Source organism: Aethalodelphis obliquidens, unplaced genomic scaffold (genome assembly GCF_003676395.1).
Source record: "Aethalodelphis obliquidens isolate GAN/ISIS:26980383/991018 unplaced genomic scaffold, ASM367639v1 scaffold25, whole genome shotgun sequence".
NCBI lineage: Eukaryota > Metazoa > Chordata > Mammalia > Artiodactyla > Delphinidae > Aethalodelphis > Aethalodelphis obliquidens.
In genome coordinates, this window is record NW_020837969.1 from 5,589,176 (window position 1) to 5,612,043 (window position 22,868).

The 22,868-nt window shown below is 40.3% G+C and overlaps 2 protein-coding genes across 2 annotated transcripts in view; one reads left to right on the plus strand and one right to left on the minus strand.

Moving 5' to 3' along the window:
- Nucleotides 1–6,799: 6,799 nt before the first annotated feature.
- On the plus strand, nucleotides 6,800–12,505 carry SPATA4 (spermatogenesis associated 4). Its single transcript, XM_027122520.1, has 6 exons — nucleotides 6,800–7,123; nucleotides 7,826–7,955; nucleotides 8,340–8,458; nucleotides 8,560–8,780; nucleotides 10,765–10,878; nucleotides 12,079–12,505. The coding sequence occupies exons 1-6, from the start codon at nucleotides 6,912–6,914 to the stop codon at nucleotides 12,207–12,209; spliced, it is 927 nt and encodes a 308-aa protein (XP_026978321.1). The 5' UTR covers nucleotides 6,800–6,911; the 3' UTR covers nucleotides 12,210–12,505.
- The window catches only part of WDR17 (WD repeat domain 17), an 86,470-nt gene continuing 72,371 nt past the window's right edge, over nucleotides 8,770–22,868 (minus strand). Inside the window, exons 30-34 of the mRNA XM_027122519.1 lie at nucleotides 21,554–21,655; nucleotides 18,821–18,919; nucleotides 18,316–18,499; nucleotides 15,999–16,166; nucleotides 8,770–9,750 (exon numbers count right to left, since the gene is read on the minus strand). Of these exons, the coding sequence (XP_026978320.1) occupies nucleotides 16,047–16,166; nucleotides 18,316–18,499; nucleotides 18,821–18,919; nucleotides 21,554–21,655 (505 nt within the window). The 3' untranslated portion in view covers nucleotides 8,770–9,750; nucleotides 15,999–16,046. The remainder of the gene's footprint in view (nucleotides 9,751–15,998; nucleotides 16,167–18,315; nucleotides 18,500–18,820; nucleotides 18,920–21,553; nucleotides 21,656–22,868) is intronic.

A 22,868-nucleotide genomic window follows, 5' to 3' on the forward strand; every position in this document is an offset into this window, starting at 1 on the left:
TTAGTATTTGATTTTATAATGGAAGATAATGGGAGAATATGACTCAATTGCCCTACCTTTGTTTACCACTGGTTTTCAAATCACTGTATCACAGGCAGTGAGAGTAGGATGGTGCAGATTGAAAATTATACCTTGAAGGTCCTCTAATCCAAATCTTATAATATATATGTCTGTAAAGGTGCAAGGATAACATTCCACAAAGACAAAGACAAAAGAAAAAAAGACTACAGATCTTCCTATACTTAGTATGAGGTTACCTCCTGATCAACCCACCTTAAGTTGAAAATACCGTATGTTGAAAATGCATTTAATACACCTTCCCCACAGAACATCAGAGCTCAGCCTGGCCCACGATGGTAAAGTCAAAAAACTGTTAGGTCAAGGACCGCCTGTATTTGATATGAGATTAAAGAAATATAGTGAAATAAATACTGGAGTAAAGCACTGTTGAACACACTTATTTTGTAGGAAAACGTATTTAATTTCTATGATTGTTGTAACCACAGAGTATATTTGATGTTTCTGAGTCAGTAAACGGAAACACAGTGTAAAAGGATGGCCTCTTCTGAAAAGGTCTAAATGTATCCATCGTGTTTCCCTGGATGGCCCTGAACCCAGATGACTGGTTCTCCATTTACGAACAACTTAAAACAGTATCCTCTCCTCTGGGTTATTCCCACTTTTTCACTCTAATTTCTCTACTTTTCTATTCTTTATAATTGGTTTATTTTAAGGTTTGCCCTCTCTCTTAAAAACCTTAATAATCATTCTCAGTCTTTTTCAGGAGGAAAATTTATTCAGAAAATTCAGGCCTTGCTACCTTTCCATCTGCTCTAGGATTTCAACAAAAAGGGGTGCACTCCAGAGAATATAAACGACCTAAATACATAAAACAAAACATCTCCTGGAATTGCTATGCTAGATGGAAATATTCACTCTGTGTCATACAAGCACAACTGATTAGGTCCGGTTGCTAGAAATAGGAGATTTTAGTGTTTCTGAGCCCAAACACGAACAGATCAGGCTGGCGAATCGTCCGCCAGACAATGAAGGTTCCCAAAGGCTCAAGGAAGGAAAGGCTGGGGTTCTGGGGGGCACAGGACTTGATATCAACCAGGAGAGGATCCGCTGTATGCGGGGGATTAGAAGTGAGTCCGCATGCTCACGGTCAGGACAGCTCCCACCACGGGAAGAATGTTTCCCTTCCGCAGGGCTCTGCAAAATCCTCCCACGTGAGGAGTGTAGGCGGAGAATCTACGAAACGTGAGGAAAGAAAGAACAGGGTTACTTCCCTGCAGGAATAGCTGGGCTGGAGGGCAGGAGAGGCCCTCGAACTTCCTTTATCCTGGTGCCTGCCTCCTGCATTAGACCAAAGGGATATGAGGATATATGTATACGTATAGCTGATTCATGTTGTTATAAAGCAGAAACTAACACACCATTGTAAAGCAATTATACTCCCATAAAGATGTGAAAAAAAAACATCAACGAAGGGATAAAGATGTGGAGAAAACCCTGTTTCCGATCTTCCCTTACCATAGACAAGAGAGAATTAGCACCTTACACCAGACTTTTAAAAAGAAAAGTTTGGGGTTTTGTGGGGGGTGGTTTTCAGAGTAGAAGCGTGCTGTGGACATGGAAGGAGCCATGACTTCATCTCTCCGTGTATTATTCTTGTGCCCGAGGCAGGATCCTTAGTTTTTGCCCTTTCCTCAAAATGGGCAAGCTAGGGGCTTCCCTGGTGGCGCAGTGGTTGAGAGTCCGCCTGCCGATGCAGGGGACACGGGTTCGTGCCCCGGTCCGGGAAGATCCCACGCGCCGCGGAGCGGCTGGGCCCGTGAGCCATGGCCGCTGAGCCTGCGCGTCCGGAGCCTGTGCTCCGCAACGGGAGAGGCCACAGCAGTGAGAGGCCCGCGTACCGCAAAAATAAATAAATAAATAAAATTTTTTAAAAAAAAGGGACCTCACAAGATTTCTTCTTGATTTGTGTATGCAGAGGAAAGTTACGTGGTCACCACAGCCACATATGCTAGTTTTAGTAACACTGAGCTGAGCTCTGCTCAGAGCCCTACACTCAGATGGCCCCATGCTTAGCTTAATGGTGGTCTTGAAATGCTTAAGTTTTGAACAACGGGCCCATTTTTATTTCGCACTGTGCCCTGAAAATCATGTACCTGTTCCGATTCTGCTGTGACCCTCTAAACACACCAGTGAGTACCATCCATCTGGAGGGGATTCCTCCTCTCTGGGTAAGTCACACGGAGCTTTCTCAGGTAATTCCTTTGCCCCATTAAAAGAACTAGAGGGAGAACCTGAGGTCTCTTTTCAAATATCACCTCAATATGGACATAGTCTAAGTAGAAGGACGTGGCTCAGTAGGAGGCCGGAGTGAACTTTCTGTCTGATTCCAGAATCAGGGAGACCTCCCCCACCTCCCCATGGGCAGAAGCAGGCGGGGGCAGGTTACGTCCATAACAGCACAGATGTCCCTGGTTGAGCAGAGCACAGTAGGTGCTCACCCTCTGCATCCCCCCAACTCCAGCGTGGAAGAGAGGTGTGGTGTTGAGAAATCAAAACCGAGGCCACAGTTTGAAAATGCCCCGAGACCAAGTACCCGTAGCCACTTAACTAAAACTTGAACTCTCCAGACTTGCCCAAATGCTGATGCTGACCTGAAATAAACTTTAAGCTTGCTCCCTGTCGGTGTGACCTTACAGCTTCCTAGCTAGTTGGCTACCTGTGAGTGAGCTTATACAATGAGAAGGAGTGTACGTTTCCAGTAACCAATCACAATAGAAAAGAGTGCACCGTCGCCCCTTAGTATCTGTGGCGGATCTGGTTCCAGTCCCCCTGGAATGCCTGAGGATGCCAAAATCCCGGGCTGCTCGAGTTCCTTATAAAAAATGGCGTGGTACTTGCTTATAACCGATGGACACCCTACTGTATACTTTAACTCATCTCTAGATTACTTATAATTCCTAACACCACGTAAATGCTATGTAAACAGGTGCTGGCAGGAGGTAAATTCAAGTTTTGCCTTTTGGAACTTTCTGGAATGATTTTTTCTAATATTTTCTATCTGAGATAGGTTAGATCCACAGATGTGGAACCCACGGGGCCAGAGGGCTGAAGGTCCTCACACGTTTACACTTTATAAACTGCGCTGTAATTGCCGAAAGCCAGCTTCTAGGCACTTTCTGTGGGAAGTCTCCCTGTCTGACATTGGCTTCTCAATCAACAAAATACTCATCTCAAGTAAAGCTCTTCTGAATTTTCTCATGTTGACATAGGTCAACAACAGTTACTGACTGCAAGGGCTGTTTGGCTTGCGCAAAAGTTGGCTGGGTCTTAGAGGATGACTGTGGATTAGTGAACTTGTTCAGGAGGTAACTTCAGTTATAGCTGCTTTTCCATTTGAGGTATTGTAACTGAAAGCGGGGTCCGGCTGCTCGCCGCTCCAAAGCCAGTGAAGACGCCAGGCTGGTGGAAAGTTTGCTTTATTTTGGGTGCCGGTAACCAAGGCGGGGAGGGGAGGGCGGACTCGTGTCCAAAGGTCAGCTCCCCCCAGTGGCAACCAGTGGGCAAGTGCTTTTATGGGCAGAGAGAGGGGGCTGCCTGCAGAAAGAGCACAGGCAGCTCTGACGGTCATCTTGAAATTGGTCATCTTGATTGTTTTAAGTACAGTTAATCTTCGGTTCCAGGGTTGGTTTGTTTCCATTTCTTGAGGCCAGTTCTCGGAATGCGGCAGCTTATGTCATGGCTACAGCCTGGTCACCACGTAGTTAACTTCCCCACCTGGTGTGGGTTTCGGTATCTGTAAGACAGCTCACAGGGCACGGCTCAGAATATGATCTATAGCCCTTGAGAAGGAACTAAAGGTCCTTCATTATGCTTAATGACTAAACTAGTATTATTTGGTCTCCTTTGCCATTGTTTCTGTATTTCCTCACTTCTCTGATTAAACTTATTCTTTGGCTATAGTTTTTCCACAGGCAAAGGGCAGGCGGAGGACCTGGGGGACAAGGACCATAGGGTGCTGCTCTGTTTCAGTATCTTTACTGGAATAAATCGTCACAACCCCTAGCAGCTGTTATGCTGCTACTGATCTGCAAAGTGTTTTTTCTCCTCTCTAACAGCCTGCAAGAACCACAGAAAGCCGCCTGCTTTTTTTGAGCAGGACAATAGTGCACGTTCATCCTCCTGCCGCAGGTCAAATCAATTTTCTGGCTCTCTGCCACGAGATCAGCAGAGGCTTTTGAGTGTCGTATCATCCCACAGAATACCCGGCTGGTCCACTGTATTCGTGATACCGTGGATCCAGTGAACGGGAGTAGCAGGTTCTTTAGCTGCCCTGGTAACATGTAGATGAGCTACTCCGAGTATGAAGCAATGTATGATTCAGCAGGAAAACAGAGTAACTCCACGAATTCAACAAGAATTTAAGATAAGGAAACGGTCAAACGGAACAAAAATGAGACCATCAAACGAAGAGAGATAGCCCCCTAGGGCTGGAGAGCAAAGGCAAGGAACAGGGGTTCTGAGAGTCTAGAACTTGAAGGGAAAGCCCTGCAGACCTTTGCAGGGGCAGCGTATATACAGCAGATGCTGATGCTTAAGGGGCTCAGAGGAGCGGTCCTAGAGTAAAACCTGGGGCTTGGAGTTCTGAGCGCTTCTCAGTGGTCGCTGAAACCTCTGAGGGAGTACGATGAAACCTGCTCCGGGAATGGAAAACAAAAAACAAAAAGCAAAAAAACAAAACAAACAAAAAACCCAACCTGGACGGTGGCACCAACTGCCCCTGCCCGCCGGAGCCTTGTTGCCATGGCAACCTTCATCCAAACAGCCCTTCTCCTTTCCTCTGGTCTCCTGGTTCCTCTCTAGTGCCTCCTAGTGGCAGGATTTAATACAACTCAGCAAAGCAGAAACTACAGGGCCGAGTTCCAGCTCCATGGGGCAGAACCTAGAAGGGTGTATTTGAAACAGAGACCTATTTGCTTCACAATTGGCACATTTGCTACAGGAAAAAATTCTAACTCCTCAGCAAGACTGTTCTCAGTCAAGCCCCAATCTATAGCCTTAACTTACCTCTCTAGCCATCATCACCGAAATCTTAGGGTAGCCCCACATGCCAAAGCCTAAACACTTCCTCTGACCTTAATGGGTTATTTGTTATTCCTTAAAACTCATAAAAAACTATCATATCATAGATCATGTCTGCTTCTGCTCACGCTAGTAACTCTGTGTGGAAGTGTCCCCTCCCCTCTTCATTCCACAGATTTCCATGATCGTCTTAGAAATATCATTTAAACTTACTGAGCCCTATGTGTGTACACTGTTCCAGGCTCTTCACTCATTTAACTTAATTTAATCCTTCAACACAACCCTGTGAGGTATATCCTATTTATTTCCATCTTTTACAAATAAATGTGGTTAAATAACTTGCCCAAAGTCACATAACTAATAAAAAATAGACCTGCTGCTCCAAAGCCTCTGCCTTAACCAGTTCAAAATACCGCCTTATAAGATTCACATCAAAGGTCACCTCCTCTGAGAGGACTCCTACACTCCCTCAGGCCAAATTATTTGCTTCCTCCCTGATACTAATATATTTTTACCATGGCAGAGCTTTTCAGGGTGCGTGATCTTTTTTCAGGTATTTATATCTCTGTACCTTCTATAAATAATCTAGTGCACAGTTGCCCAATAGATCTTCCTGCAGTGATACTGTGGTATCTGTGTTGTACAGTGTGGTGGCCACAAGCCCCATGTGGCTACTGAGCAGTTGAAATGTACACAGTGTTACTCACTTTATTTTATTGAAATTTATTTAAAATTCAATTGGAATAGCCACGTGGGGCTAGTGGCTACCATATTGAATAGTGAAGACCTAGTGCATAGCAAAGCACCGAATAATAATTCCTCAAAAAAAAAGGTCACCAAGTGAATGGATCATCCGTGAAAGACACATTGGGCAAAGTAAAAACACTTGTAGAGCTCCGTTTTTGTTTTTCTTTTTCACCACATACAGACTCACATTGGTTTACTTGATTAATAAACATGTCTATGAATACACATTCAACAAAATATTATATAGCTCCACTCTCAAGACCTAGCCCATAGTTTATGTTGCACAATAATGTGTATTACGAACCACATTTTTTTTTTTTACTGTAAGACTTTTTAAAGGATGTTAACAACTCTGCTGTGTAAATATTTAATTTACAATTGTCTGTCCCTGCTCTGCAATCCTTTTTTTTCCCCCTCTGTACTGTTCACTGATAAATCCCAAGTGACTAGCTCAGGGTCTAGTAGGGACTCAATAAATATTTTTCGAATGAATGAATGAATCATGCCTACTGGGGCATCTTTGTGAAGTGTGAAAATCGAATTTACAAATCGCTTTCGAATATGTAATTTTTATGAACGCAGCGTAATAATTAAGGAAATAGGTACGTTAAATTTTGTAGCCATTAAGCATCTATTCATTTTAATTTTGAAGATTTTTTTCATTGGCATTTTGGAACAAAACCCTATCGTTTCCAATTTCCAAACAAAAACTGTCTTTGTCCTCTGAAAGGTCCTCACAACCTCCTCCAAATGCTTGACTGAAACTAGGCCTTCGACGGGGCAGAAACCACGATATTCAAAATGTCCATTTCTAAGGGAGGGCCCTAATCGGTTATTCTTCACACCAATTAAAACGGAGATTGAAAGCTCCGCCCAAGGCTTAAGCTCCCGGAACCGAGTCCTCAGTGAGGCCAGGGAAGCGCGTCCGCCAACCCGGAGCCGCAGGACCCCAAACTGGAGGACCCGCGAGGCCCAGGGCGCCCGCGCCGAAGCCCCAGCCCCACCGAAGCCCCGCCCCGCCGAGGCCCCGCCCCCGGTGCTGCCATAGAAACCCAGAAAGCGCCATGGCTGCCGCCGGTCTGGGAGGAGAGCTTTTGACACTGCCGACGGTACCCAAGTCACCGTCACTTGCGCCACGTCCAGCCGCTCCCATGCGAGGGAGACCTAAGAAGTGTCTGGTCTATCCGCATCCCCCGAAGAGGTCCCGCGTGTCTCCGTCGGTTCTGCGCTGGCTCCAGGGCCTGGATCTCAGCTTCTTCCCCAGAAACATCAACAGGTGCTGGAGCAGGGCCGGCCCCCGCCGCCTGGCGGGAGCCTCGGTCGGAGCAGAGCAGCCCCGGGGTCCGCGCAGGGGCTTTCTCCTGGGATTGCCCCCGCCCACTCACCACACACACACACACACACACACACACACACACCCCTTGCTTTCTTAGGGAGCTGACCTAAAAAAAATAGAATGGAGCATTTCACTCAATCGGTCAATCAGTCAATCAATCATTACATAGACTTGAGCTAATACAGACTGCTTTGGTGACTACAAAAAAAGTAAAAGAGTCCAGGCTCTTTCTTCAGAGACACTAGACATTAATACTAATGGCAGTTAATATTTGCTCTGGGCGTGCAAACTAAATTCCATAAAAATAATGACTTTGTTGCAGGCAAGGACTCTGGTTTACTAATTTCGGTATTCCTCAAGAAAGACACGCCTGAAAATTTCAGTGTACCTAGGTATCACATGGGCATCTTGTTAAAATGCAGGTCCGATACAAATGAATAGTTTGGGGTTCATAAAAAGAACACCATGGCCTTTGGTGTGTGTCATCTTACCCAAAGGTTATTCCATAGCAGGTCCTCCTTGGAGCAATGGTACAACATTCTGTAAGTTGCTGCCAGTATAGTATATTAAATTGGTGTTAATGAACCATAATCACAAACTGTGTAAGTAACTGCATTTTATTTCCTTATTTTTATGGATCAGGGATTTTTCAAATGGCTTCCTGATAGCAGAAATATTCACTGTACACTACCCCTGGGACCTTAAATTGTCATCCTTTAAAAACGGAACGTCTTTAAAAGTCAAGTTGGATAACTGGGCGCAGTTGGAAAAGGTAAATTAGCAACCAATGACACTTTTAACTGTTGAAAAGTTTATGTTTGAAGAGGTGTATTCTTGAGGTCGTGGATTTCTCTGTATATGCGTGTGTGGCCGTGTTTTAGGACGCAATGCAGCTGGGTAGGCAGCTTGTTTCCTTGTATTGAAAAGAAGGTTATTAAAGTTTATGTCATGAGTCACCTGTGAAACTGAGCATACTCATTTCAAATTGGAGCGGGATATAATGGTTGATTCTCTTGCTGAGTAATAATAACTTAATTAACATGTTAAACCTCAAAATATTAGTTGAGGATTAAAGGGGGATTAAAGTGAATTCACAGTAATTGGAGATTTTTATAGAACTTCTTATGGTGAAAGTATTCTCTTTCTACTATTACAGTTCCTGGCGAGAAAAAAACTTAGATTACCTAAAGAACTAATCCACGGAACAATTCATTGTAAAGCCGGAGTACCTGAAATACTGATACAGGAGGTGTACACCTTGTTAACACATCGAGAGTGAGTTATTTGGAATTTTCTAGTAATATAATATGAAACTTTTGATAATATAAATCTTATTACTAAAATGGGGCTTGTCAACAATATTTTTTTATTTCCAGAGTTAAAAGTATCCAGGATGACCTTGTGAATTTCACAGACTACAGTTACCAGATGCAGTTGCCCCTGGTCTCCAGATCGACAGCTTCAAAGTCTATTAAAGATAACATTAGGTTATCAGAATTAATAGGCAATCCGAACAAGCTCAATCATGAACGTAAAGGAGAGTTCCTCCTCCTTTTACAAATGTTGCAAAGAAAATTGAGCAGAAAACTGAATCCAGGTAAGTTTTCTTGGAAATAGTCAACTGGGTTCTTCCAAGCTTAAGAAGGCTTTTCTTGAGCACAGATGAAAGAAAAGCCTGCCACTGTGCCCTGATTCGTAGATTTGTTGTAATTTCATCTACTGTGACTTTTATTGTTATTAATTCAGTCATACTTATTACCATATATGTATTCATATCTATCATATTATTTTGTGCTTTTAATTTGTTCTCTGTTTCTTGTTTTTGTCTTACCTATTTTTCTTCTTCTTTTGGACTGAACTTTTATCCAAAGACGTTTTTCCTCCCTACTAATTTGGAAAATTATAAATTTCTATTCTCTTTAGTGCTACGCTAGAAACTTTAACATGCATATTTATCTTAGTCTAAGAGTAATATCTTTATTCTCTTCCTCAAACTGTAAGGACCTTACAACACTAGGACACTGACCAATCCCTACCAGCCCCCTCCCCACTTCAGTTCTTTTGTTCAGCATTTTCGTTTTGTCAAGTTATTTTTTTAACACTGCAAAATCAGATATCATTATTTTTTATACCGAATACTTGCTTACATTTAATCTGTCTCACTATTACTTCCACTCACTGGGTCTTGTCGGAATTCCTGGATCGAAACACAACCATTCCATTTAGTCATCAGTTTAAATGTCCATCTTAGTGCAGAGCTAACCTCTCTCTCTGCTGTCTTCTTTGGAACACATGTTCTCTTTAGCCATGGACATACCTCAACACTTTCGATTCTTGAACTGAATTCTGTTATCACCGGTGTTGATTTTTGAGAATGCTGATTTTAAGCTGCCCAATAATTAATTGTGATAATCACAGTTCTGGGAATGACCAGGGTGGTGTTTAAGCATAAACAGGGCATGGCTGATGAGCAGAAATGACCTTAGACACGTCTTCCAGCCTCGGTGAGGGTGAGCTGCTGAGGAGTAGGTGATCTTTAGAAGCACAGTGAAGCTGATGCCCAAGTGCTGCAGTTGATAGAATTAGTTAATAAGACATACGGGAAACATGGAAAGTAATTTTGTCACTATTTTTACAGTATAAAAATGTTTGCAAAATGAAATAGATACTGTATGGTTTTACTTATATGAAATATAAAAACATGTAAAGCTAACCTATGATGATAGAAGTCAAGACAGAGTTTTAGTTTTAGGGTACTGTATGGGAGAGACAAGAAGGGATTTTGGGGTGCTAGCACTATACTATTTCTGGATCTGGGTGATGGCATCCCAGGTATGTATTCACTCCAAAAATTCATCTGTAAACATAAACAAAATTCATCTGTAAACATAAACAAAATTCAACTGTAAACATACGATTTGTTCATTTTTCTGTACATATATTACTATTGAATGAAAGCTTATTGGGACTTCCAGTGGTTAAGACTCCGTGCTTCCAATGCAGGGGCGTGGGTTCAATCCCTGGTGAGGGAAATAAGATCCCACATGCTGTGTGGCCAAAATATTTTTTAAAAATAAAATTAAAAATAAATTGGCTGAATTAAAGAAAAAAAAGCTTAACAAAAGACTAATAGGAACATAGGGATACTGTCTTTAAAGTAATTTTTTTTTTTTTCTTTTTTTTGCGGTACGCGGGCCTCTCTCTGTTGTGGCCTCTCCCGTTGCGGAGCACAGGCTCCGGACGTGCAGGCTCAGCGGCCATGGCTCACGGGCCCAGCCACTCCGCGGCATGTGGGATCTTCCCAGACCGGGGCACGAACCCGTGTACCCTGCATCGGCAGGCGGACTCTCAACCACTGCGCCACCAGGGAAGCCCTAAAGTAACTTTTTTAAAGCAACTATTTTGTGCATCAGAGATGTGAACCATGGTGGAGAGGGTTATTAACCTACATATCCACACTGCTCTCAGGAATATGATACAACAGATGTCTAAATAATTTGCTTAATTTCAAATTGTGGTGTCGTACTTTGACCATGGCCATAGTGAATTTTTAAGAAAGAATTTTTGTTTACATTTTATAGAATGGTTTGAGGTCAAACCAACACTGGGAGAATCGACTTTCAGTCATGGTCCTGCCCAAGCCTGTGGGTGCAAATGTAATTCAGTCGTTTCGAAGGAAAGAGTTGCTCCTGTGTGTAAGTTTTTTAAAAGTTTTTCCACTTGTTAAAAATGATGTTTTGGGGTTTTATTGTTTGTTTAAAATTTCAAAATAGTTAAAATGTTGGTCTAGGCGTTCAGTCTAGGACGTTGCGGTAGGTTGATGTGTGTGCTTTTGGATAGGTGGCGGGAGCATGCTGTCCGCTAAGAACCAGTCACAACAGGGGAAAATCCCAGGCCAGCGCTGCCCCGCCTGCTACTATAGGAGCCATTTCAATTCCGATTTCAGCTTAAAAAAGTGCGCCTGAAACAGGGGAAGCTCGTTGGCAGAGCTCAAAACTCAATCCTGTAGCAGCTGGATGATGAATCAGTCCTAAGGCAGATACAGACAACCTGCACACCTAGACTTCCCCATCACCTGTTTTACAAGAAGCCACGAGTTTAAATCCTGTTAATTCAGAAAGCACTTAATACCAAAGCAAACTGTAGCCAAACAAGGGCCAAAGTCAGCCTCTGCCTGACTTTTTGGTGCAGCCTGCAAGTTAAGAATGGTTCTTACATGTTTAAATGGTTGACAACATACACCAAAATTGCACATAATGGTACTGAAATCACAGCCTGTTCATCTGAGAAGCTTCTAATTATCAAAGAGAGTGGGAACAATTAATTGTAAGAAAGGTTACCTTTTTTTTTTTAACACTTAAGTCCCTCTCTTTGTTTACCTAAATCTAGCATCTAGCAAAATAGCGCGCCAAGGGAATGTAGATTTCTTAGTTGCCACTGGCCCCTCATGTTAGAACTGAGTCACCTAAAGAGTCTGAGTGGCCGGCTTGGATGCCTCAGTGCAGAATTCTAGAAACCGAATTCTGAATTCTGCGTAGTTGCCAAATCTAAGCACTATTAAAACCGCGGCACTGTTGCCTCACCTGCTTTCTGAAGCAACATCTAAAAATAGTTGAGTCATATTCAGGATCAGAGGCACCAAAATAAGCCCTGGGTATTTTTAGGCTCCACCGATGACTTTTGGAGATGGTGGCATTCAGGTTTTGTATTTCCGACTACTGTCATGCATGCTTTAAATATTCTGTTTACCAGGCATTTAGACTAACCTGTGCTCAGCCTGTTGCCACTCGTTCTGCATATGTCTGGTATGTTAGAAACACAGATGGTCGTATACAATATTTAGTAACCACAAATGGATTTTAATGTTGTTTATTTAAATATTACACCAAATACAGGTAATGGTGGCAATCCACTTAAAGAAATTCACATGAAGCGAGCTGGAAAACGTTCTTCTGACTCTATGAAACCTATCAGATCAGAAGCATGGAAAGGGGACCCAGAAAAGCACCTGTCTGATGGGCTTTGAAGAAGCGATGCCACCACCTCTTGCCACTCTAAAGGGATACCGTCACCTAGTCTTGGATATATGTCAATAATAAGTAAATTAAAGGGGTGTCTTATCTATAGTTGGGCTGAAGAACGTATTTTTTAATTCAATTCAACAACCATTTATTCAACACCTGCACCTAGTAGTGTTGAAAATACAAAATCAGTTTAATTAGTATAGAATGAACAAAAATAATTTTAAAGGTACAGTTAAACATAATTCACCAAGACGGATGAGAATTCTTTCTCATAAGTTTTGTAAGAATGGCGAATCTACTTTGTGATACGTTTTCCTCACTAGAAAGAGAAGAGCCATGCTACGAATATGCCTGATAGTATTTATTTACACGTCATGTTCATCAACAAAATTTATTCTGAATGATTATTACTGTTATACATAGAAAATCTTGCCCACTTCCATAAATAACTTTACTTAAGCCATCAAAAAAAATAGTCATCTTTCCTGTTGATACTGAGTTGTGGGGAAGGAAAATCATGGTTTACTTGGTGTTTAGCAAACAATTCAGTTTGATTTTAAAAAATGCCTCCTGCTTGCTGCCATGCCCCATATTTTTACTGAAGGGAGACAGAAGCAGTGATATACTGACAGACTGATGATCGTTCATATATTCTCGGTAATTTAAAATTCATATTTGGAAAATTTCCTTCAAGTGGAATTATTCACGTTTTTATGCTATCTCATTAATAGTGTCATTTGACTTCCAAGATGAGTATTACTAATGCTGAATCCCATGATATGCTTGTCAATTTCCAACAAAACTCTATTCGTCTTTCTGCATTTTTGAAGCCTTAGAGAGTTTAATTCGGATTTCTACCTCCAGAGACTTCCTTGTTTAATCTTACCCTTCTGGATAGGTAACATTTAGTAAAAGAAATTAACGAGAGCCCTGATGAAATCGATGACTTCTTGGGAAAGGTTTAGAAAATTATGAGAATAATTTTTAAACCATAAAATATAGTTCCTTAGGAAAGGATTTTAGAAACAAGTCTTCTGAAGCTCAGCTAGAGAAACGTCCAGAGAAAAGGATTAGATTTGGATAAACAGTCAAATAATAGGTTTCTTTATTCTCTTGACTCTGTTCAATCTCCTGAAAAAGCTACTCACTCATGGCCTGACCCTGGTTAAGTTCCCAAGACCCCTGTGGGACCTACGGAGAGTTTTGAAAATACAGGAGAGTCTGGAAGCTTCATATCATAGTGACTAAGGACATGAAGGAAGTGGGGATATGGTGAAAGTAGGTAACGTCAAGAGCTTCTTAAGATGAGTTGTGTCAACAGAAGCCAACACTTCAGGCAAATCTAAGGAAGGTCATTTTCTTCACAAAGATCTTTGACAGAAGGAAGCAGTGAACTATTCTCAGAGCTACAGCAGCCCCTACAGGAACAGAACCTTTCAATCGATTGGCAGAATGCTTATCACGGGAATGGAAGCTTCTGTGATATGCTGTTTATATTAATTAGTAAGCCTCTTTTTTCTCTCTTTTATACTAATTCTCTCTTCTATACTAATTCTCTCTTGTATACTAAACACTGTAGTCAGTGTTTCTTACAAGTGGAGAATCACCCTCCTGAACAGCCCAATCACATGATTTTTCTAGGTCTCTAAGCAGGGTCATAACCCAGATGGACAGCGCAGCCCTTCATACCTCTGATGACTTTAACCCAGAATTTAGCGAGAGATGGTGTCCTCTCACTGGTGGTTCTAGGGACAAGACTGATGTTCATCTTAGCAGTTAACTGTGTCATATCTGGCTTTAACTGCAGTATTTATTAAAATCATTGTCAAATGAGACTTCTTTCATAAAAGCATACTTAAACTTGCAAAATAATTTGTCCACATTATCAGTAATGTCCACATTATCAGACACCTTCAAATAAAAACAAGTTCATGTTCTTCGTTTGGGTTTTCACGCATACTAAATATAACAATGAAATTTAACTTTATAAATTTGTAAAACTTTTGTTTTTCATATTAAGACACATACAGATCAACATAGTCAATGACATTTTATGAAGAATTAATAGTCATAGTATTAAGGTATAGAACATTGTTAAAGTCAAGGAATAACAGAATTGCATTTGAATCAATCAAATTTAGGCTTTAGACAAATACTGGGTTATACCTCAATGGTCTTCATGTGCTAAAGAGTTGTAAGATCTTTTTCATACTTTATACATTAAAATATTATTTCTTGCATTCATTAAAAATACAGAAGAATGTAACAACTGTTTATATATGTATAACTTAATACCTTTGAAGTATTTAAAGCACAGATTAGGGTTTTTAATCTATTTTAAAACAAAACAGAATGATAGCAGGATTTAGACTGCCACTTTTTAAGTGAGGAGATTTCAGTGCATATATGCCAATTAATAATACCTCTCACCTAAAAATAAAAAGAAATCTGAATTACACGTATCACTAAGGGTTAAAAAGTACTTCTCAGATACGATTTACATTACCCATTGCATCTCTGAGTTGTATACATTCTCTTCTATAATATTAACTATTTTCTTTATAAAATGGAATTTAAGGCTAAAATGCTTTTTTTGTGGAGTTAGAAGTAGGTCAGTGTCATAGACAGGTACATAATATATATTGTTTTCTGTTTTAAGAAGCTTAAGAAAAATTTTAAAGTATTTTAAATGCAACAAGTTTAAAGATAATAAAAACCACCATTATTCTAGTTATATGAGCTCACTCCCTAATTAGACAAAACACCTGTATTATAAATCTTGTAAAACAGCTTGAGTGTCAAAGTACTATTCCTCCTAGTGTGGATTCATTTCGTAAATTTTGAAGTCAGAATTCTAGTACAATTGAAATACTTTCGTCACGCCTCAGGCTTTTAAAAAATATCGACAGATGCACTATTTTAATAAATATTTTTAAAACTTGAATTTACATAATATATCCCAAATTTCAACTAATATCCTATTTACTTACAGAAATTTATTTGAAACTAATTTTCATCAAATAAATTGTTTATTATAACTATATTATAATGTAACTTGATTAGCGATTATGTGAATATTAAATACCTTAATCAAAATTAATATTCATAAATACCAAATACCTTTTTAAATAGTGAATTATCATCAAATGCAAATTTTCACATAGATTTCACTGCATTTTGTGTTTTTCGCCTCCAATTTTTTTCATGCTTATATAGCCTATTCCTTTATAATTAGACATTTGAGTTTCAGCTGCAGAACTTGGGAATGTTTACTCTTTAAAAAAATAAAACTCAAAAGTACTTTGCGTACCCATTTATTGATATATATTAAACATAACTGAAAACTTTGATTAAATATGAGCTAAAACTAGTGGTTTACTATACATTTTATAGAGGACAATACCAGTGTTTGTTAACTTGAAGATCAGTTGTACACACCTTACATTTCGACACTTCAAGATGTTCAGTCACCCAAACACTCTAAGCGCCTACTGCACGTCAAGCACGACTCTAGGTGTTGCACTATTTTACAAGTTTCAGTGTTTCAACAACAGAATATTTGGTACCTTTCATGCTTTGTGAAAAGTTTATATGCTCCTTTAGATTTGTCAGTCCTTCATAATTTAAATATTACCTTCCTCCCAAATAAGGAGACACCTATTTTTCCTTGAAATTATATAAATATTTTATTTGTTGAAGTTAACAAATAAAATCAACTGTGAGTCCCCACTTCCCACCTCCTCCTCCAGACCTTTGGCTCTTGGACAACAAAGGTTAAAGGTAATACTAACCGGAAAAAGGTCTTTAAAAAAACAATTAAGTGTGAGAAAAACCTTCTGTCAAAATGGGTTGAGTCGTATTCCAGTCCCCAAAGGTGAGAATGGGTTCACCTTTGCCCACATCAGAGCGTCATTCAAGGAGATGGTGGATTTCCCATCTTCAAGGAAAAATACAGGGCCCTGCACAGTGACAGTTAAGGGAAGAGAAGAGGAGATTATGAATTTGCAATATGTTTTTAAACTTCCAGAAACAGACTCACGCGAATAAAAAACCACTGGTGATATTTAAGCAACACTGATAGGAAATTTATAAATAAGAGAAAAATTAGATTCTTTGAATTGCCACCAAATAGAGAAACATTTTAAAATATCTTAACATTATGCCCTGATGTCTTTCAAAATAGAATTTAGTTTTATAATTTGAATTCGTTAATTACAATGGTGCTGTCAGTGGCAATAGGTATTGCTAACCTATTAATTACTACAAAGTTAACATTTATAAAGGCATATATGCCTAATAATGGACTTTAATATACTTCACTCTTTTAATCATACAGCCTACATCAATACAACTGGGAAAATTATTTAAGCCAGAAATTCAACCTGCTCTCCAGAAGATGAAAAATACACTGCTATATATGTGTATATATAATTCAAAGTCCTGTCAACCCTGTGATTTACTAGCATATCTATAATTTAGTTATATCAGCTATTTTGTATGTCGAGGGTAGTTCTGAAGAACTAAATCCAAAAAAACCTTTCAATGTGTATCTCCCAGCTCTTGGAAGGAAAAGCATGATTTTACAAACACAGAATGGAATAAAAACTTACTTCCTTCATTACTTTCTAAAGTTATCAGGTTTTTTATCATGATTTCAAATGATAACAGCTTGTTGTTAGTAAATTATTTCTAGATATTAGGAAATCCATTATATGAAGTAGGCAGCTTCCTATTCACAGGGACTTGAAATTTTAGTTTTAAGCAGAACACACTGATTTTCTGCAGGAACAGAAATATCCTAGGAGGGTAGCCCCCCTCCCGCACCTCTGAATCAGTCATTTGCGCCCTAGTGTATGTAAGATAATGAGTAGATCCTTTCCTAATGTGTGTGTGAGTGCAGAGAGGTTAGCCTGTGGAGTAGGTCATCTGTCTGTCTCAGATGGAGAAAAAGTCCTGAAGAGGAGAAAGAAACAGGAAAGTGTCCACTAGAAGTACATGCAGGGCGGCGAGTGGCACTGAAAATGTATTCTGAAAACTGCATAATGGTTTTTGCTCTTAATCATAAGCTCTTGAATTTACTGCTTTGGTTCTTTATCTCTGAACATAAGTGGATAAGCACGTATACAGCTAAGTGTTCTGTCTGTGGTCTGGAATATATTGCTGTGTCTGAAGACTTAGTTTGTTTCTGGTGTCAAGTCAAGCTATAGTTAGAGCTTACATTAGCAGCAAGATATTTAATTGGAGTGATTATCCCCCCACGTACCTTTCTCCATTGACCTGGCATGTCAGTGTTAGAAATGTAATTAGCTACGTTACATTAGAAATACAAGAGTCCGCTTAGTAAAATGTGAATGTGCCCAAGAGGTGGCGTTCTTTTAGTCCCACCTGGTCTCCATTAGCATTTCACGGGGATTCAGCTTGGTTTACTTCTTGGGGACACCTACAACCGGTCCTGGCTCTGGGATGATGAAGGCTCCTCTATTTTCTGGAGATAATGGCACCCCTGGGTCACACTGGGAGGCTCTGGCATCGTTCACCATCATTACTTTGACTGGGCATGAGGGACCATTCTTTGGGAATTAGCCATCCCTCATGATTGATCCCCGTAATTTTTAACTGCTGAAAAGTTCTGTAAGTCAATGTAAGAATATGCATAATATATCAATGATATATTATACATCTAACAGTTGTTAATTGCTTTCTTTGTGTTTATAAAATACAAATGGAGACTATAAAGTTAAATTTAATCTACTGAGATATAATAATTTGTAACTGTGTTGATTGTTGCTTTGTCTTTCTTATTTAATTTCCCTAAGGATATGATCTATATGTATTTTAAAACATTTGTTACTAAGTATATCTATTATATGAATTGCTTTTAGGATAACAGTACCATGACTATGTCTCTGAATTTATTTCAAGGAGAGGGAAAACATTTATACCAAATATGGAAGCATTGAGGGCAATACTTTCTCACTGGGCCTCAGGTCTCTTTATAGGTACCTACTTTTATTCAGGTTGTGCTTATTTTAAGATCACATTTCAAAAAATAATGACACCAATAAAAATGATGGACATGCACAATTTATGCCTGACATCATGCTGTACCTGGATTTTTAATCCTGTAAAACAAGAGATGTGAATATCAGAATGACTCGGTAGGTTTGACCCGGTCACATAATCTGGTCCAATAATTCCTCTGAGTGGTTCTTCTTTTAGTCTCTTCAGTAAAGTTGCATAAACCATTCTTTGTGAATCAGAAGGGGGTGTATGTGGAGCTTCTTCTGATGATCTATATTTCCAACAGATATTCCATTTTTAGTTTTGCAGAATCACAGGGTTGTTAAGGTTAAATTAGGAAACAGTCCCTGATGATTATTTAGTTCTCCTTTATGAAACATGGCAAATCAACTTTAGACTCAATGTACAGTAAAATGAAGGACTTAAAAAAGGCAGGAAAGGGCGTTGTAAATTATTACTGAATATAGGCTCAACGACACAAGATTCATTATCCTGCCAAGATAAATAATGAGACAACCAAATTGTCAATAAGTCTGTCTGTAATATTAAGTGATACCTTCTGTATCCCAATTTTTATATCAGATTCACTCACCGGTTGATGGATCGTGTGCAAGCTCTCCATGCATCCAATTCCTCAGAAAGGTGTTCGATTTTTATAGGCACTGACACCTTCCGACGTTTCAATAGCTGACTGAAACATGTGAAAAAGACATTAACATCTACCATCCAAGACAAAGACAGCAAAAGAGCAAATGAACTTTAAATAACTGCAATTTCAGGTTTAACAACTGTTGTTCACAAATCTATGTGTATATGTAAATATATACATGTAGGGGGGTGTGTGCGCGTGCAAGTCCCTGGCAGGTCAAAGATATTCAATAAATGTTGGTTGGATGACAGGCCGGGTATTGCTGAGTGACAGCCATGGCCAGCTACGGTGTGGTCCAGTGTGTCTCCGTATTAAAAATGACTCTTAGAAAGCAAGTGGAACAGTAAGAAAAGAATGTCAATTAGCGGAAAGCAATGGAAATGCTGACTTCAATTCTTTAAAGACAAGGATGTGTGAAAAAAAGCAGTGAGACAGTGACAGCAATGATCCATCACATCTGTGTATAGAAAACTGGAAAACAGATACAATTTGTTAATTATGAGGCTGTAGGTAAGGAATTACTAGTCCTAGTTTCCATAAGTTACAAACTCAGTATGTTTTTCAAGGAACTAGTTGGTTGAAATTTAAAAGTAAAAGCTGTTTAGGAGATAAAAAGAAAAAGAACATAAGACCTTACAGCTGATATAAGACTAAAAGTAAGCATTTCTATACTTTATATCTTGTGGTTAACTCTTGCTGGTTTGTCATCATTCTGCTGGGACATGATCAGAATTGGTGAGAAAAAATATATAAATACCCTCCCCCCACACACATACCCCTAACATTTCAGTAATATTATCTCAAATCAGTTGGTAGCTTGTTTTTTTTTCAACCTCAAATTATTGACTTAAAAATTTTTTATTGATAATGTAGCTTGGCTCCAAAACAAATTCTTTAAATCCTATGGTTTCCCTGTCTACAGTTCTGCACTTGGTAGTACTTTGTCTGCCCAGTAGTTTTTGATGATCTACTGTAGATAGAGCACTGTTAAAGAGTGAGGAGAAAAACCCAGGTAACTAGGTGGACAGAGCACTGTGAAAATACCAGAGAAAAGCTTACATGTGTACACGGGGAATCACAAGGGTTTCACTCTGGCTGGAGCAGAGAACACGTAGAAGGACACAGTGGGTGATAAGGATGGAATGTGACTTCTGTGGAATTTCAAAGTAAGACTAAGGATCTAAAATGTTATCTGTTCACTAGTGGGGAGTCTCACCATCAGGGAGGCTAATGCAACTGTTGTAGGGGTGACAGGAGGAGCGGGGGTAGGGTGACTAGAGGAAGGGCTACCACAGGGGACAGTTAGTGAAGACGGTAAGTGTGGGTCCCAGAGAATGAGAAACGTGCGGGTGTGGGAACTTACTGCATAATTGGATGTTGACAGCGAGGAAGAACACCTAACCCTGAACCTGAGCATTTAATTCTGGACGACAGAAGTATAATGACATCATCAGAAGAAAGAGCGAACCCAGGAGGAATAGATGTGAGAAGGAAGATGGCTTTAATTCTGAGCGCACTGAGGTTAGCGAGCTGCGGGGCGTCCAGCCAGGCGCCATACCTGCCTACAGAAGGGTGAGTCGTCCGCACAGAGGTGAGAGGGTGGGTTCTGAGGGACAGAGAACAGGCAGGTCCCGGAGCTCGCGTTCCTCTCTCTGGGATAACACGTTTCTAACCCAGCCACGCTGTCGCAAGTCTCTCCTGCCTTAGGAATAAAATGCCTTCCTTGCATTGGTGATATGTTTTCAAGGGACCATTTTCTCTTTTTCATTACCAAAGTCATATAGAGCTGAACATAGCTCATTAAATAATATTAATTCCGTGTGATACATCCTAGTGTTCTTACAATATATTTTCTAAATATTGTTAAAAGTTACTTTCGAATTGTGGTCATGCTGCCTGCGTAGATCTCTCCTTGAGCGCCCTGACAGCAGGAATCTCTGTGCCCCCTGGTCAGGCCCACAGCTATACCAGACCTCCCCCCAGGGGCACTGGATTTTATTTTCGAGTACGACAAGCTTTAAGCACAATGGCCGATGGTCAGCAAGCTGTGAGAAAACACAGGAGTTTGGCAGGTAGGTTATACCTGAATACAATATGCTTCGCACTTTTGTACTGTAGAGATGGGAAAGCTAAAAGACGCAGTTTTTCATCTTCTTTTGAAAGTAGGGTTACACAGTCCTGGCCAGTGGGTTGTAGATGAACAGCCCTAAGGAAGACTTTCCTTCCTGAATCCAAGGGTCCTGCCCTCTGTGGTCTCCATCCTTTCACCCTTACCACTCCTTCTGCTTCGAATGTAGACCTAATACCCAGAGGGCTGGGAACTACCTGGTAACCTCGGGTCACTCAGGCAAGAGGAAGGAAGCCAAGAATGTCGGAGTTGAAAGTAGCGAAGAATCCAGATCCTTGATGGAATCTGCCCGAGAATGCCTACCTCGAGTGTCTTGACGTAAGACCAGGAACCCTTAGTGTTTAAGCTAGAATTAGGATTTCTATTATTTACACCCCAGTTCACTGCTAATTCATATCGTTTACTGCTGCTCTATTATGAAGCACATGCTTAGTAAATACATGGATGAGTGCAAAATGTATTTGTTGCTTCTATGATGCACTTAGACACTAACCATCTCAGTGAAAGGTACTTCTCTAATTTCACAGTAGAAGAGAACCTGCTCTTACCTCGTGTACTCATAAAGTGCCGGGACGATGCTTTGGTACTGTCTTCTGATAGCCAGCAAAGCACCAACATACCCACATAGTATCAGCAGTTCATTTCGAGCTCTAAAAGAGAATATATTTATTTTGAAAGATTCCGTAACTTGAGGTAAGAACATTGCTCTCATATACAGTTATTCCACTTGTGGCTCTATATTTTGATGGGTGACATTTATAGCAAAATATGCTTAGAAAATTTTCTAAACTTGAAGCTGTTTTATTCATCAGTTAACTCCTATTCAGACATGTACACAATAACATAAATTGTATTTTGAAATAAAAGTCTTTAAGTAATATTTAACTCTGCCTTCTTGTTTTTCTCTCTTCCTTGTCTGTTCCTTCATGTAATTTCTCCCCGAGTGATGCACTGGGTCGGACTGACGGATTCCTGGCATACTGTACAGACTGCAGGGGACGGCAGAGAACACCTCCTGCACACCCAGCTGGGGAAGTTTGCCAAAGTTTCACAGGCTCTGCAGCATCTTTTCCACACGGCATTGCAACAAAAATAGCCCAAAGCCTCTAGTATAAATATATGTGGTCTCGGGATTTTAGTTACATGGATAACAATGTCCTTAAATGATACTTGAATACAAGGATAGTGTCTATTTTTTAATTTCTAGCACTTTCACTCCTTTCCCCAACCTAGTATGCTTTGCACACATGGAGATTTAAGAGATATGACCACTAGACAGACCACCGAGGACATGAGGTCCGGAACCATCCCAAAGCTCCGAATTGGCCCTATTTGAACCAGGTGTGTATGGGTGTGTCTGTGTGTACATACACATAAGACACTAGGTATTAGGAAACGGGACCACTAAGATTCACTATTTGTTCCAAACTACCTCTGTATTTTTACTTAAGGATAACACAAATTAAAATGTAATTTTTCTACACATGCACCTATCTGTCCAAGATGATCTTATTTCCTGATCTGAACACCAAAAACAATACAGCCGGGACCTTCCCTGGTGGCACAGTGGTTAAGAATTCACCTGCCAATGCAGGGGACATGGGTTCGATCCCTGGTCCAGGAAGATCCCTCATGCCGCGGAGGAACTAAGCCTGTGTGCCACAACTTCTGAACCCGTGAGCCACAACTACTGAAGCCCCCGCACCTACAGCCCGTGCTCCGCTACAAGAGAAGCCACTGCAATGAGAAGCCCATGCACCGCAACGAAGAGTAGCCTGCACTCGCCGCCAACTAGAGAAAGCCCGCGCGCAGCAAGAAAGACCCAACGCAGCCAAAAATAAATAAATTAAAAAAAAACAAAAA